General features: G+C 42.1%; 1 protein-coding gene across 1 annotated transcript; it reads right to left on the minus strand.

Moving 5' to 3' along the window:
- Positions 1-599: 599 nt before the first annotated feature.
- LOC128266419 (uncharacterized) lies at positions 600-3,354 on the minus strand. Its single transcript, XM_053002922.1, has one exon. It carries the CDS (start codon positions 3,247-3,249, stop codon positions 736-738), a length of 2,514 nt encoding a protein of 837 aa, XP_052858882.1. The 5' UTR covers positions 3,250-3,354; the 3' UTR covers positions 600-735.
- Between the last annotated feature and the right edge of the window lie 14,634 nt (positions 3,355-17,988).

Below are 17,988 nucleotides of genomic sequence, written 5' to 3' on the forward strand. Positions count from 1 at the left end.
GTCAAGCAGTCTGTGCTCTCAAAGGCAGCAAGTATGTCCTGGGTTCTATCTCCAAGAAATAAGCTCTCACTGTCCAACAAAGTTCGCATCTATAAAGCTATTCTTAGTCCAATCTGGAAATATGCATTACAAATCTACGGCACAGCGTCTAAGTCGAACCTATACAAAATCCGAGTAGCACAAAGTAAGATTATCAGATCAATTTGCAACGCCCCCTGGTTCATGAGAACTAGTGATATAGAAAGAGATCTCCAAATCGCAAAGATAGGCGATGTATGTCGTACGCACGCCGAAAACTACCTCAGAGGTCTTGGCTCTCATCCTAACACCCTGGCGAAGAGGCTAATATGGAGACCTACCAAAAGAAGACTTAAAAGATACCACCCACATGACCTTCCATTAAGATATATTTAACACATTCGAAGTCTGAAGAAATTAAGATGTAAATCAAGTAGAATTAATGTATAATCTAATATGCCAAAATTTTGTTATGCCCTATATTTACAACCTGCTCAAGCTGCCACATAGGTAGCAGTATACCTGTTAATTTTGAATAAATATACACTTTTATAAAAAAAAAAAAAAAAAAAAAAAAAAAAAGCAATTTTCGTAGCATTTCGAAGAAGCAAAACCGCAATCAAATGCTATGAATTGAGTAAGACAATTAGCCCACTAAAATCAAAAAAAATCTAAGTTGCTCCCGGGGAAATTCGTATTTATATAAAAAGTGGTCAGTTAACGTGAAATTCCCATTGCTACGTTTGCATTGTTGACGGTGAAGCCCAAGTCGTTGAAGTGGGCTGGCAAGTAGGCTAAAAACGTGGACTCCGTTGCCGCATTGCTGAGCTGGGGTTTCATGGCGGAAAAGAAGACCCGCTCCACTTCCATAATGGCTTCGAGGAATCGGTTGGTGTGCAGCTCCCTGTGGCATTTGGCGTATTTCCTTAGTTTGGCCAGGTCCCTAACGTTATCGCCGACAGGGAGGGAGGGTATGTTCATCAGATTGGTGCGCATCACCCAGGCCAGTTGGTCCATGACCACCACATCCTTTGCCAGCATATTTTCCTTTTCCCTGTAGGAGTAACGTTTGCCGTAGCGCAGGCGAATCCATTCGATGAGATAGGGCACAGAATGCACTTGCGGCAGGGTGGGCAGTACATATCGCTTGTCCTTGGCCACTTTTTCCAGACCCAGTCTGAGCATCTCCTTCATCAAGGGCAGGTTCTCGGGATCGTAGAAATCCTGGCCAAAGTTCAGTCGCGATGTTCGTCGATCCTTCTCCCCGGCAGCCCTTTTCCTCTGCAATCGCTCCAGTTCTTTGTGGAAAGTCTTCACATCCTTGGCAAAAACGCGCTTGGCCGCTCTATCAACCAGGGCATCCAGGGAACCCTCTTCCCCGCCATTCAAGGCAGCACTTAGGTACTGAACATCGTCGTCGATGGCCCGCACAAAGGCCTCCTTCAGACGCATCCTCTCGTCGTCCAAATGAGTCCTGTGCAGCGAGCCAAATAACTCACGATAGTTGAATTTTACACAATTACTGCCTGGTGGTCCCAATTCCAACAGCTGCACACTCTCCTTTTGGTCGGGCTGTGAAGAAGGATTTGTATCCTGCTGTCCAGGATCTGAATCCTTCTGCTCAGCCTGCCCAGTGCCGCACAACTGGAGGAACTGCATCAGGCTACTGGGACGTTGTTTTGGGGTTCGGTTCCAGGGCAAGCCCTCTTGGGGATTGTAAATTTGGCATTTGGCGCACTTTGTGGACTCGGGCCGAAAGTCAGGGCAGCCTGGTAAGATGGGTCTGTTGCCTTTCAGTAACTTGACCATTATGTCTGGGAATTCGTCTCTGCCTTTTCGGTGCGGCACTTGCTCCACTTCTTTTTCCTCTAAAGGCTTTTTGTCAGACAATCTGTTGGACTTTCTTTTAGTTCGATTTCTTGAACTGGATCTGGACCTGTTCTTAGATCTAGATTTTTGCTTCGACCTGGGCTTGGCTTCGGCTCCACTCAATAGCCTTGACCTACTGCCGGATCTGCTTCTTCTTTTGGGCCTTTTAATGGGAGGCCTTTCTGGTGGCCTGTCTGCCTCGAAAGTCTGACACCTTTCCTCCTCGAAATCATCGCACTTGTGGTCCATTGCTGGGCAGCCAAAGGTTAATGCACTGGCGGAAGTGCCGCCAAAGAGCTGTTTCCTGGTGGAGGCCAATCTGGCCCGGGCTGCCATGTCCTGGAATCGCTTCAAATGACAGGCACTCATTTCTTCCAGCTCCTGAACCACTCGCTTCCGCTTCCGCTCCTCCAGCCGATTCCTGACTGTGATCAGCTCCTCGCACTTCCGCTGCTTTATGACCTCCAGTTGGGCTTCCAAGGACTTTTCCATCTCCCGAATGTACTGATGATGGGCACACAGGGACTCCACATCGCGGGGTGGCAGTGAGGCTCGCCTAAACGACTCAAAAATGCTGTTGATCTCCTCGAAAATGATACCTTTACCTATGCGATGGGACTCGCTCAATTTGTAACTGCCAAACCAGCGGGACCATAGATTTGATTCGGGCGGTTCCTCCTCCATTTCGAGTAGACTGGCTGAGTTGGCGGGAAAATTGGAGAGCAATCTACACTCATTTCGCAATAATCCGGCAATGTTTTGTTCTTGAAAGTACGGCGACAAAGGCGTCATGATCTTCTCCTTTCTGGCCAGCTCCCTTTGCCGCTCCAGTTCAACTTCCTTTTTCTTCCTCACCTTTTGACTTTGTCTAAGGCCCCCGGCCTTGTCTCTATCCATTTGGGAGGCATGTGGCAGCGGGAGCCAGCGATCCAGTTCCCTTAGAGTGGGTAACAAGTCCAGCCGGAAGATGGTCGACATGATGATCTGCTCGTTGACACTGTAGGTCTGGCCATGATGCGGCGTCTTGTAGCACATCTCCATGAGAAACCAGAGGAAGGCCAGGTCGTTTCCCCGGCTCAGATGCATCACCAGATGGAGCGTTTTCACCGGCGGCGTGGGATGCAATCCCAAACGCACCAATATCTTTGCCAGCCCCGAGGCCGCCATCTCGTCCATGTTGTCCCTCAGCATATTGGCCAAGCTGTTGGCTGCCTCCAGCTGGGATTGGGATAGTCCTCGGTACCAACTGATTTCCCGCTGGATCGCCTGGTAGCCCTTGATCGGAGCCAAGTGCTCCAGAATGCGACGCCAGGTGCGCTGGGCAACCCCATTTCTGGTATCGCCAGGCATATGCACTTTCATTTCAACTTCAATTTGGTTCAAGCTATAAAGCAACAAAATCGTTAGCTTATGCAAAAGGAAATTTTGAACAATTTTGGATGGCGTTGTCAAAGTTTGAATATTCAGAAAAACTCCTTTAACAGAAATGTCACAGATTTAATAATCTACTCCAACTAGTTAGCCCTAATTTTTGTAAAATGAATATATTTATTTTTTTAACAAAATACTAAGTTAAATATTAATAAGTGTGTCTTGAAAAAATACAAACAGTTTTAATAAATAAGTATTAATTCAAAACTCAATATATAACCTTTATAAATTATAGTTTCATTTTTGTACCGTAGAGTCTAAAACTGTAGTCTAAATCCTTATATTTAAACCACCTAAGTTTAATACTCATCTTAAAATTCATGAAACAATAGTTTACTTTCTTGGGTGTATGCACTTATGGATATTTTATTAGATTTTTGTTTCCTTTAAAATAGTTTAAGCTTTAACAACCAGCTTTCATCAGTGACAGATGAATGTTTCATAAATGTGCCACCATTAATTGTTGTATTTCCTGTTCCACATTAAACATTTTTCGTAAATCGGTGGCAAGGTTTTTGCGCCAGCTTAGTCTTATGATCCAGCGAAGTGTTTACATCTGCCAATGTTGGCTAAGCACTTCCACAATGGCCGAAAGATAAATGATTGGGGCCCAGAACATCGCCTCCATTTTATTTGGGCCAGTCCGAGTGACGCCCCGTCCTCGCCATCGTCAGCGTGCTCGAAAAAAACATCCCGAATTCGTCACACGGCTGCTGGTCCCTCCATTAATGTCCTTTCGGGCTATAAATTGCCTCGCGTGCGAGTGTCGCCAAAGTGTTTGTCACAAAATCCTCCTCTATTCTTTTGGGCGCCGAGATTTTTGCAGGCCGGCCCACTACGAGTATATCATTAATTTATTAGCAAACCAAATAGGAATGTTTTTGCCTTTACGCACGCCCGGGCACACACGTGTTTCCCCTAGACTTTCTTTGTTTTGCCAAGTGGCACGGGCACGGGGCATCCCCACAATTAGCCCTAATGCCACAGGATACGCTTCCTGTTCGCCCATCTTTGATATGCCTCATAATTTATGACTTTCCACTGTCAATTAAATTCTTTTGAAAATGACAGTTTTGCCATTTGCTGACATCGTGATCCCCTGTTCTCGTTTTTCGTTTTTCGGTTTTCGTTTTTCGTTTTTCGGTTCCATTTCGGTTGATTTATGCACCGTCGGGCTGACAGCTCTCCAGGATATTTTCAGCCACGGGTCCTTTGTCTCGTTGAGGTTCTGCTGGCAGTGGTCTTTTTTTTCCGGCCAACCACTTATGTGTTTTCTGGGCACGGGAAGAGTTGTTTATGTTAATGACCCGAGCCGGCTTAGAAGCTGCTGCCTTTGCGGTCATTGGCATGTGTTTCTGCTCATTGCGAACGGCTTTCCAAGATGGCAGATCTTAATAATAGATATGCTCTCGCATTGTCAGGTGGAACTTATCGCATTGGGCATATATCAAGGAAATTAAAGTGCTTCCCTGATAACTTTTTCCTCCTTTTTTTTTGCAGCCCCTTGGCGGATTGCGTGACCAGGTTGTAGTTAGGTTGTAGGTTGCAACTCTATGGGGGCTGCCGAAATAGTTTTAGTTACCGTGTTGCCACAGGACCCAAATAAAATGAATGCCCCTGGATTTATGGCAGCTCATCGGTTATTGATGTCGTCCCAAAAAATATGTACACGTAAATGAATTGGGGCACTTTTTAATATCGAGCTTGGCATGAGCGTTTACCTTCTTTTTGCGCTCCCTGGCGAAATTGAAAAACTTTCTTTTTGCTGGGGGAAGCGATTAATACGAATGTTCTGTTCCGTCCGTTTCGCTTATTTATAGAATGTAGTTGCCCTTTTGCGATCTTGGGCATCCAATCAATCATTATGAGTTGCTATATTGCTTGCAATTGGTTTTTGCGAAAGCAGCTTTAAAATAACATAAAGTTATGTAGCCATATTTATGGCCGGCTACAATACTTTATGCATTTTATTTGCTGACATAAATGATTGACATAATAAAGTGCAATCAAATAGTGAATAAGAAAATTCATGTTTACCTGTGTCAATAATTGAAAATATATTTTTAGGATTTTCTAGATTTAAAAGCTAATCTGCTAGCATACTTTAATAAGTGTATGGTATAAATTAAATTTGTAAATGGAATTTAAGTTTTATGACTAGCGTCGAAAGGGTCAAAATACCCATGTTAAGGTATGTGACTTACTTTTCCCAACCCTGCCATTCTTGTATTTTATTTTGGCTGTGGTGTTTGCGGCCTGGTCCGTTCTTAAATCAGATTTCCGCGTCTTTTGCACCCGAACGCGTCTTCTGTTTCCCTAACAATTTACGCTCCACTGAATCGGCAACTTGGCAGGCCTTTTACCTATATATAAAACCAAGATATAGGAATGGCTTTTTACGCCAACCAGTTGGGAACTGGGAACTGGGAAATGCCGCAAGCCAGGCTTATGCTAAGTCGCTCCTGCGTTCGACCGACTTTATGGCATCACGTGCTCGGCGCCGACTTCAGCTGGGATTATAAAATATATGTTTGGGAATAGCTGGAGGCGCACTTAACCTATCCTGGAATGGATGGGCGGAACTAGGAAGAATATTGGAATCGTTGAAGGGGGATTTTGTGGGCGAGGGGTCTATATCTCTCTTGACAACCCACATTATTCAGATACACACTGACACAGATGCAGATTCAGATACAGATACAGATACAGAAGCAGACAGTCGCTTGTTCGGATGGCAATGGCAGCTGTAAAAGTGAAAGCATGTTCGCATATTTTTACCCCTTGGCGAAATTTAACGAGCTCCTAACTTTATGTTTGTTTGTCGTGTACACATTTTGTTTTTATTGGGGCTCGAGAGGAGCTTCCCTGCTTAAGTGAAACATTTTTAAAGGTACCACCGACCTGCTCCTTCTCTTTCCACTCAACAGTTTTCGGTTAATGGTAAAAAACCCCAAACATGAAAAAAGCGGTGGAGCTCTGGTTGGGGGCCAAAAATAATAACTGGCATTTGTTTAGAGCTCGCTTGTTGCTCCTGAAACTCCTCCTGAAACTTCTCTCTCCTGTGGTTGTTGCTACTGCCGAGCCGATTCGAAACCCCGGGGCTTTGGCAAATGCACGATGCTTAACTTTTTCGCCAGCCCAAGTTCTGTTTGCTGTGCGCCATTTGTTTATAAATTTAATTTGTCTTAGCAAAAAACAACGACGACTTGTTGACTTATCGAGGGTGAAGTTTCCATTTTGCTTTCGGTTTCCCGCCTTTAATTTTCCAGCTGGCAAATGTGTTTTGCATATTTGGCCAGGATTTAATGCAAAAGTAAATGGGAATTCATAACCGAGTTAGCAATGTCAGCCGCTGGTACTCAACAATTTATAAGGCTTCCAATGTGCTGACTCAACAATTTTGTTGCCAACTTATAAAGTCCACTCGAAAAAAAAGATTTGAAAAAAAAAAAAAACAATTATACATTTTAAAATTGCTTTAAACATCAATATTTAAATATTAACCCAATAAAATTAATAATTTGTGAAAATTTGAAAAGAATCTATTTTTTTTTTCTTAAAAAAAACAGTTTTTTTGCCAATTCTATTTAAATTGATACATTTTATTTGAGTGCATGCACTCGAGCCAAACAATGATTTGTAATATGCAAAATTCCCCTGCATTTTTATGGAGTGCCTTTGCGAACTATCACCCAAAACCACCCACTTTCCCACGAACATGTGTGCTTATATGGTCGGTCTTTGTGCTTTGGAATTTTATGCGTTATTGAATTTCACTTAAAGGCAACTCATGCTCGCTTATTTATATTGTCTGTGGGCGTGGGAGTGGTTGTATGGTTGGGAAATGCCACTCGAACCAAGTTCAGACATAGTTTTTGTCTTCGGGGGCCATGGGATATATATTTTCGCATGTGTCTGTTCTGCTGGAAAAACCTGCAAAAAATAATATTCATATGAGAGTGGCTCGAAAGTCTTAAAACTCTATGGCCCTAGAATCTTTGGTGTGGCGAATATGATGGGCTAAACGTTGGCTACTCATTAAAAGCTTGAAGAGGGTTCGACACTACGGCAGTTTAAGAGTTGAGGTGTCGAAAAAGTTTGTTGGCAATTAAAGGAGTTTCCATTATATTTCTCCATGGAATAGAGTCGCTTTCCTTGGCAACATTTTCCAACAGCATACCAAATGGGGCAACATACAGAGTAGTTGTGGGGCAATTGACAGAAGCGTCAAGCCGACACGACCATGGCAAATAGAGTTCTGTGTGTGGCGGTTGGTGTAGCCAAACACACACTCCAAACAATTGCCAAGCAAAAACACCCGGCCTCGCTCTGGATGGCCGACAAAAGGTTTCCAGTTTCCGGCAGGCGGCACTAACTGAAATTAAACATGAAAAATGCAGCAGATCGAGTGGCAGTAGCCTAGCACACTGCAAAAAATATATGGTATATATCGTAATATTAAAATTGTTAATAAAACAGTATAAATATTTAATATTAAAACAACATTTTAATATTAATGTAGACAACGCTTTTTTTCTTTGCCTCATATAGATGCTATTCAAATATAGAAAATTTAAGAAATTAATAATTCATTTTTAATGTCATTTTAATCGCTGTGCTGATGTCGCTTTCAGCTGGCGTTTCAGTTGTCAGTTGGTCCTGGCCAACCAAAAATAGCAGCCGACGTCTAAATATGTATGCACACTATGTTGTTGGGTTTTCGCTGATGGATTCAAATTGTAAATTATGCAGCATGCCAAATTTGAAATGCAAACAACTAGACGGAGATCACAACAGGCCCACAGCTAAGGCCATGTGGGCAATATGCTAGATTTCAAAACGGACTGAAGCCAGAAGTTCCTAGAGTCAGATTCACAAATATAATTATTGGGCATAATCTCTGATAACACGACTGCACTTACAAGCTTCAATGAACTTGTGCAGCCATATACAAATTTAGTGAAACAATGCATTTTGCATGTCTGCTAATAATCCTTTAAGCTTGGTCTCATTAGTGTATTGCATCTAAATACAATTTAGCAAGTTTGTATTTATTATCCTCTTATAGGTAGCTTATAGATAATAAGCAGGAATGTAATATTTACTTGCATTTAATATAACAATAAATATGAAAATTTAATTCAGGCTTATACATCTGAATTGAATTTGTGCATCAATTAAGAAAATACACATTTTATGCAGACTATGCTTTTAAATTTATATATATATTACTGGATACGATTAATAAAATTGGGATTTATAAATTCATATTATTTAGTTAGCTATTAAATATATAAATTGAAGAGCAGCATAAGGTTTTTATTTTAAGTTATATATTAATATATATTAAAATATTATATATTATTTATTTTTGTATTTAAAGCTTTAATTGCTGCTTAAACCCTACACCCAAATGTCAAAACAGTGTGATGATAGAAAAGAGTTATTGAGTAATAATTTTGAGGATTTTCGGAACACCCAAGCCGCTGGCACTTTAGTTGGCAACTGAGAGAAAGTAGAAATGGCACTGAAAAGCATAAATAAAAGCGAGGGTCGGTCAGTTGGCCGAAAAATATGCTTGTTCGCCATGCAAATTGCGAGTGGTAAATGGCAGACTGCGGAGGAGCAGAAGATTGGCCAAAAAGTGCTCCCCGTCGGTCTGCTGATGCGCTCATAATTGCCACCAAATGCACATTAAAGCCAAGTATTTTCCGTGAGGGCGAAATGCTATCTGTGGACAGGGCTTTTGGGCTGCTTTTTGTTCCATTTCCGCAGCACAATGTTGTATTTCATAACCCGGGCATCCTGGGCGACCATGTAATCAACTTGCTGAATTAGCATTATAAATGCGAAAATGTGGAAAGTTAGATGAACGATGGGAGGTGGTAAGTGGAAAGTGGCTCATTAGCCGGCACAGCGTGAACTGCACTTAATGTGCTCTGTTTGCGATTGTTTTTTCGGCATTCTGCTCCTGCGGTTGCACTTCATTGTAATGAGCCAGCAATCCGGGGGCTTTGAACCACAGATCCCCATCGTTTTTTTTTTTTAGTTTTGGTTTGGCTGCCCCACCACAAACCGCAAATGCCACAATGAGCGGACAATAGATACAGATACAGATACAGCCAGGGACAAAGATACAAATGCATAAATAAGAAGCTGAAAAAGAAGCCGCAGCAGCTGCAACCCAGCAAAATGTCAACGAACAGACATGCAAATTCCAGCTGAGACAACAGAAAACAACTTAACTGGGCAAACGGCACATGAAGTAAAACCAAGATACCCGCAACCTCGCTACATTGTGAGAAACATCGTAAAACGACGGCAACCCGGGGGAATTGGTATCGATGCGACGAGAAATGAACCATTCGCAGGACATGCACAACCTATCCAGCTTGAGGCTTCAGTCCGCTTGTCACTCACTAACTATACCTCCTCTCCCTCCGTTTCGATCCCGGATGAGTAAACGGCACTTCAGGAGCATCGGGTAGCCCAGCAACCAGCACAAAGCGGGAATTCCGACCGGCAGCACATGAGCAGCTGACAAGGAATAGGTGAAGCCGTCGATGGAGACAAAAAAATCCTGTCCCATTCGAATCAGAATCGCATAAAAGGGGCACAGAGAAAATAAATGTGTTCAAAACATACAGTTTTAAATATTATTTAACTTGGAAGGAAAAATTATTTGAGTCAAATAGTTTTAAAGGGAAAATGTCAAGGTTGCATAGCAAGGTAATCGTCTAAACTTTAAACAAAACATATAATTAATTGAATATATTTTAATTAAACTTGAATTATAATGTTATATTATATATATAAATATTAATCAAAGGTGTATTTGGTTTACAAACTATTTGTATTCATAACCTTACTATTAAAGAGTCTTAAGAACTTATTAAAAAAATTATTAAGAAGTCTAGAAATCGTTTAAAAAAATAAAAATAATTATGATAATTTTCCATATATGAAAATGTATATACAAATTATTACCTTTTTAAACTTAAAGTTAGTTAAAGTCATAAATAGAGTTGATTAGCAAATAAAATAAATTTTAAATTAGCAAAGCTTACTGAAGGGCTTACTACTAGGAATGAAATGTAGACAATTAGGAAATGCTGTAAAATAACTTTTGGAACCCTTGCCTTCTCTAATCCTGTTTCATAATTTTATAACTTTAAGTGACAATGCGTTGTTGTTGCGTTCAGTGTAAACTTTGCGCCACTATTTCTTGTTGCACAAATGCCTTTGGCTGGTGTCAAAGGCGGAGCGAAAAACGTTGCAGGGTGCCAACTGTGCGTGTACCAGGGTAAAACCAACACCAACACCCGCAGCCCAACAACAAGGACATCGGCGAAAGGAAGCGTTTGCTAAATTGCCGGCGAAGGCGTTGGAGCCGCTACAAAAAGGTCACCATTTCAGGCTGGCGTGACATCCTCGAAGTAGCAGCAGGCACACGTTTTAGAACCCCCAACTACACAGTACACAATACACACTGTGAACACACACACACGCACAACTCAAAAATTGGGTGCACTTGAACGCTTTCGTGTCTCACATTGCGTATACGTGATGTTTGCGTTGTTATGCCCTAGAATCCAGATGGACTCGAAACGGAGTCAACAAGTCTGTTGTTCCGTGGGCGGCATCTGGGAAAGGGGTATTCACCCATCGACATGCCGAATGGCAGTTGTTTACCTACCCTTGACCACTGCACAGCATGGCCCTTAAATTATTTTAATGCATTCCCAGTTATTCTAGCCTCTTGTCGCCGCCGAAATGACACACAGAAATAATATATTTCACAAACTTTTGTGGCACGCAGCTGGCAAGTGTCCGGCTATCCAGCTTGGAGTACGGTGTCTGCAGTCCAAACTATAAAGGCAACATTGTTGCCGCAATGAAATGTCCTGTCTTGTCACATGAAAGTGGGCAACTTGCGAGAATGCTGAACGCCTCTCTGCTGGCCAGGCGAAAACAAGTTTTCGCAGCATGGCCCGCTCTCCACTCCCCCAACTTTCACTGTTCCTCCAGCGACATACTTTCGCAATGCTTTTATTCGGTTTTAGTCGAAAGTAGCCGGCCCAAGAAAAGGACAGTTGCCCTTGGGCGGAATTTGGTCCGCTCCTAAAAGCATTTGTCTGGTTGAACAACAAAGGATACGAACTCGTGTTCCTCCCTGAGTCAATTTTTAAAAGTGCGGCACCGTATAATGGGCTCCCAGTCCTTTGCGTTATTAGTCGGGTATGTGGATATGGGAGAAGTGGCTTGGGAGAGCTCGAACGGAGAAATAATTAGATTGGACCCACCAGCGGGCATTCAAAGCACGACAAATTCAATTATCGGTATTGCAAACGGCAGTTTCTTAATGATGACAGCGTAAATGATCAGTTCGCACGGATTAGGTGGATGCAAAACTAATTCTATCATCGTTTGATATGATTTAATCACATGTAAGGGAAATTCAAAGTACTTCAGAGTATTTATTTCAGAGTATGCATATATATGCTTTAAAATGTAAAAGGATTCCGTAAAACTAAACGACAATGATTGGCTGTATTTACAATAAAACAAAATGCTATGGAAATTATATATTTCTTGTAGCCCATTGAGTTTTATTTTTCATTGCAAAATAAAAAAACAATACATAAATTATTGCCAATAAAATATTTAACAAATTATTCCGATTACAATTTAGATCAATATAATTTATGTGTCTAAATTAATAGGATTCATGTGCATGCCTAATTAAATAAATTAATCATATTTCCATAATGAGTAAAAGAATTTGCAATATCCAATTTCATAAGAGAAACATGTAAATGATTTTCCCACTCATGGAGTCAAATCATATCCAATAAGCACCCTTGAACATTAATTCACATCACACCCATATGCATAATTTATTAAATGTCTTTAATTGCTATATCATGTCGAAGCAAATAAAAAAAAGCCTGTTACGATATCATAATGTATGCATTTGTTTATCAATTAGGCCTCATGCATTTTTCAATTGCACCCTCTGAAATATGCATCACGCAAGCTCCCGCAGCCTTAATTGCGCGAAATAATGTATTGATTATTGATTTAGTTGGACGTGGGGAATGGTGTAATTGAAATGCAGGAGTACGTGACTGGAAAATGGGGGGTTTTTCAAAGGGGGCAGAGGTATCTGGCCCCGGAGTGCACTTGAGTGCAGAGTTATTCTACTGACTAGAAAACTGTAAGCAGAACAAACAGCAAAACTGAGGACAGACACTCGCGGAATGCGAAATAAGCTGCTTTATGGAGAGCCCATCCTGGCTTCCTGTGGGGTGTTTGCCACATCTCCTTCCTTATTTGCTGGCTAATGCATCGGGGAGGAGTCGGGCAGAAACAAAACAAAAGTCCGGCATTGGAACTCGCCATAAATGCGGAAGTGTGCGCCGCGCTTGAAACTTTTGCAGCACCAGGCAACAGGATACAAAGGACGAGACGAGTCACAGCCACATGTTGGGAGTTTGCTGGCAAAGTTTTGGCTTTTAAATGGCTTTTACTTTTTTGCCGTATGGCTCCCAGTGGCGTAATAAAACACAAAGGTAAAAGGTAAATCGAAGTAGAGCCAGCTGCCGGAGCAACAGCAAACTGCCAACCGACGTGGTCACTTTTATGCTTGGCCTTAAATTCCAGTAGATGAAGACGTGGCCCCATAATCGTCGGCTCGCAGCTGCAGCGGCCACCAACAATGAACCCCAGATTGGACAAAGTTAGCTGGCCAAATTGTTATTAATTGAGCTTTATAGTTTTTCGAAGCAAACTTCGTTAAACATTTACCGTTCACATTCACCTCACCCCCTTTTCAGCATTCCCTGCCATCGAGTGTTCGAAAACGTTAATAGAGTTTGCTGAATAATGCATCCATCAGGGATGCTAATGACAGCTTCAGGGGCAAAAAGGAGCGGCGGGCAAAACTGCTAACGAGGTAAGTGGACACTGCCAAAAACATTACTATAGTTTAATTAATTTAATTAATAGGATCTCAAAATTGAGAGCGAATTATATAAACGAGATGCAGAACGCTGCTAAAAACTTTTAAGATGGGGTATGTTAAATTCAAAACTGCTATGCTACATTATATATATAAAATATTTTATTTCTTGTTTCCATATATATTTATTGAAATTTGATTAGCAACTTTTCTTATGTGTATTCTGATACAAAAAGAGCCCATAGGTTTAACGAGTCCAGTATATTTTTTTTTTATAGACCTTCCGATAGAATGGCTGCATTATCCCCCGCAAATTCTTCGTTTCACAATGGCCAGGATATAATCTAATTTCGGTTTGACGTGCTGGCAATTTCAATTTGGAGAACTGGTCACACACGCAGTGGGCAGTGGGCGTGGTCGCGGTCGTAATCTGGTCGAGAGATCCGCCCCCCAGGGCCGTTGCCAATTTTTGGCGCCTACATTAATCGAGTTCCTGGACCGAGAGTCCTTTTCATTTGTGTCCGGGTCACAATGGCGGCGGTCACAAAGGTCTGCGGCTTGTATTAACCAGATGAAGGTTATTTCATTTGCTTTTAATTTAGTTTGGCAACAAAAAGGGGCAAGGCCTTTTGTGGATTTCAATGGCTACTTGTTGCTGCCGCTGGCGGTCTTGGGCTTAAATCGCAATGTAATCCCTTGTGATTTCTTAAGACCAGGCTCACAGTAATTTTTTAATGCGCCACAGGGGAAAGGTATTTGCGGACAAAAGGATTCCGAAAGGCAGGGACATGTGGGGTTATTTTGTGGCAGCCCCAGAGGCCGGGGTAAAACTCTTCCTTTTTTCCCGCTGCAGTGTATGTTGGTGGGTGGACCGCAGTGTGCAACTAATTAGTCGAATTGTGCACACAATAGAAAATTGCGGTGAGCATGGGAACAATGGAGTGGCCAACTGGCTCATTAATCGGCCCTAATTAGGCGTGCCAAGGAAGCCGGACTTCCTGTTGACTGCATGCTAGCATGTATCTAAATGGCGCTCCATCGAAATACTGTTCAGCTTGCCAGCCACCGATTAAGTACTGCAAAATCACATTGCGTATACGCACGGTGTGACCATAAACGTTGTTTTCGCCTAGTAATTGGTGGTGGTTTTGAAGAGTCGTAGTCCTAAAATTGCGAATAGCCTTTTGGGTCAGAACATCCATCAGTGGATGGAAGCCACAACTCATCGGGCAAGCGAGCTCATTGAACCGCAACTCAACCATCAAGTGGCGTTCCCATCGAAGGCAAGTGGCATTCCAGCACTGAGCAAAAAACATTTACTAATGAAAATGTGCATTGAAAAGAGCAGTAAGAAACCTTTACTTTTAATCTATCTATACAGTTTTCAGTTAGAATTACTGACTAACTCATCTTTCTGATGAATTTGGTGGAATTAACCCTTCTCTAAATGTAACATGGTTTAATATTTTGTCGAGTGAAACGAAATAAAGTGAATTGGCTAGCAGGCAGGGGAATCTGGGCCAAAACGACCAACAGAAACAGAAACAGAAACAGAAACTGAACAGGATAGGGCTGCTGGAGATGGAGACCGCTGGCGGGTGGAGTCGAGATTGCATTCGCCGGAGCGTAGGATTTGCCGCTCGCAAAGGGCCTCTGGTTGTTCCCAACGCCAAATCGTCGAAACGAGTATTAGCCATGTTGCCCAGTGGGCCAAGTTCAGGGCATCACTCACCGTCCGAGTTGGATGCGATTTTGAGTGCCAAACTGTGTCGATAATCAATCAATGTGCATATTCCTCCCACTCAGTATGGGAATACATACTATATACGCCGAATATATACTTAAGCCATTCCATTCCGGACCCACGCTTCTCCGCAGGTGTTTCCTTGGCCACAACGCCAAAGTTTGCAGGCAAATAAACAGCGGCGGCGATGAAGGGTTCGTTTTGAGGCGGGCCAAGAAATTGATTTATTCTGTTGGCAAAGTTCGGCTTTCTTGAAGAGCCACGGCAACAACAACGAAGAATACTCGAGAGCACTTCCATTGTTCAAGGACTTAATGAGTGAAACTTTTAGCAGATTTTAGCCGGCCACTGGCATTATTCATTTGGCACTTCTCCGAGCTGAAAGCAACTCCTTGTGAGGCTACGCAAATAGCGGTCGTAGCTGTTTGACTTCCTGCCAAGATGTTCACCTTCTCCTTGGATCCTTGTCCGATTTTTTAACCTCCCATCGAAACACCAAGTTGCTGCTGCAAAAGTAAACTGCAATGCTTTCCAAGCAGCAGACCGAAGTTTTTTCCAGCTTAGCCGTCGAGATAAAAACTTCTACACTACGAAATATATTTTTATTAGTTCCTGGTAAAGTTTTTGGGAAACTTATAAAAATTAATTATAGACGGTATTTTCTTTTCACTAATCCTACACAGTAAAAATGATAATAAAAAATGCTTTACACCACAATGGCAATTACTGCGTTGTCATTTCTTAGTTATATTTCATGTCATTGGGGGTTTAGTTTAAGTTTATTTGAAATGTTAGTATTAAAGATATTTTTAATTAACGAATAAATTCATTATTTTCCTGATACGATAATTTAAGTTTTATTTACTCTTTAGCTTTTAACTTTTTTAAGTATAATTTAAAATTGATGAAGGACAGAAATTAGAAGTATACAAGATTTGCGTAGGTATATACAATTTCTTGAAGTGCATGCCAAAGTAACCAATGTTGACCAGGCCAAAGAATGTTGCATGCTAGCAGGTTGAGCTCGAAAGACGGTTAAACATTTTAACCAGAAGTGCTCACTGGGCTAACGAAAAAATATGGCAGCCGATAAGAGTGGCCACTTTGCACCCCAATCTGGGTGCCGAGCTGCCATCTTCCATCTTTTTGGGCTGCCGTAAAAGGCTGCAGCAATTTATTATGATCATTTTGAATAATTCATAAAATGCGGCCTGCTCGGTCCTTCAGCTCCTGCACCTATAACCCGTATGCTGCCCTCGAATGCAAAAAGGTCCTGCTTTTGCCTTTGCTTGTGCCTTTGCTTGCATGACAAGTTAAGCCACCAGGGGACAATATCACTTTGCCGCTGCCACAAGGAGTGGCAGAAAGCAAACAAGCAAAATGTGTAACTAAATTTGTACCCCACATGGCTACACATTTACATGGCTATTGCTATTGGTATGTGGGCCTGTGCATGTGTATGTGAGCGGCATGCATCGTTTTTCATTCTACGGATTTATGATGAAGATGCTTTTAAAATGTTTCAACTGCGCTGCGCTGCCAGTGTCACTTTGGTCTTTTGGGGACTCCTGTCTTTGCCTTTTCCCCGTCCTTTTGAGTGGCCCAATACGATTCGAAGGAAACTGGGTGAATAAGTGATTTGGGAACTCCTCCTGTAAGATACCTATTACCCAATTTAAAATGTTGACTATTTTCTTTGCCTTAAAATAAATAAAACTATTAACTATTAACTCCAGAGGGTTAAGAATCTAGTCGTCAACTGATTTTCAGAACTATTGTAAAATCTGGTGGAGTATTGCTTACTAAGATTAATTCTGTGCGCCGTGGTTTAAATACATATTATATAATCTCAAATGTAACCCACTTTGTGCGTTTTAAGTCTGCACTTATCTAATATACCCCTTAAGTCTCTGCATACCTTGTGTAAAAAGGAAGCTCACTGTAAGCTGCGTTGAAATCTAATTTGTAGCCCTGCCCCTGACCGAAGTTACCACATATACCCCCTACTGCCACTCCCCCTTCGCCGCCACCGCCCCTCCCAAAGGCATTGAGTCAAGCCAAAATGGGTTTTAGCGTACGAATTGTGGTCGTGGCAGGAACGCAAAGCCAGCGAGCAGCAAGACTATACACCTATCGAGGACGAGGATGAGGACCAGGAGGAAAACTCGAATCCGAATTGGCAACCTACCCGCTCAATGGCAGTTTCACGGACCGCTGCCGCCTCCATTCGGAGTTGATTGTGGGATGCCCACTTTTTTTGGCCACCGGATTATGACCCTGATCTGGTCATGTGTGCAGCTGCGTGTACTGCATCGCGAAGCTTTAGTTTCACTTTGCCAACTGCATTCCCATCGCCATCGCCATCCCTGCCCAATTCCACCCATTCAACCCATTTTGCAATCTACCAGCCAGCGCCAACGCCACCTGTGTTTTTGCTAACTTTCTTGTTTCTCTTGGTTATGGGTTTATGGGTCTCATGTGATTGTCCGCTCGGTGTGTCATTAAGTTTGGTGTTTTTGCATTCCTGCATTCGAGAATCATCCCCTCGACAAGGACATATCATGGCGCAGGATGCTTTAGAGAAGAGGGTCAAACTTGCATACCAAATCCGTTTTATTTTTGCATATTTGACGTTCTGGTCGCTTGGCCAAAGCTTATCAGATTCGGTTCTTAGTGCTTGGGTACACATTGAATTAGAAGCTTAAATGCCAATGTCATGTGAATTTAATATTTGTTTTTTTCAAAAATCATCTGTTTTATTAATTTTTTCGCCAAGGATGAAAGAGTGAAGGAAGGCATTTTCCGTGCATCAGCAACTTAACTGAGCTGCATGAAAAGCCCTGCTTCGAGTTCTTCGACGAACTCTACTTTCACCTGCGGGAACTCGATTTTAATTTTTTTCGATTTGATCTTTTTTTCTGTTTGGTAAAAGCAGCCACTTTGAAAATTTGCCTTTCTGAAATTC

Source organism: Drosophila gunungcola, chromosome 3R (genome assembly GCF_025200985.1).
Source record: "Drosophila gunungcola strain Sukarami chromosome 3R, Dgunungcola_SK_2, whole genome shotgun sequence".
Lineage (NCBI taxonomy): Eukaryota > Metazoa > Arthropoda > Insecta > Diptera > Drosophilidae > Drosophila > Drosophila gunungcola.

Bases quoted from the DNA above. Each gene is read 5' to 3' on its own strand.
- LOC128266419 (XM_053002922.1), bottom strand. From the start codon at position 3,249: ATGAAAGTGCATATGCCTGGCGATACCAGAAATGGGGTTGCCCAGCGC.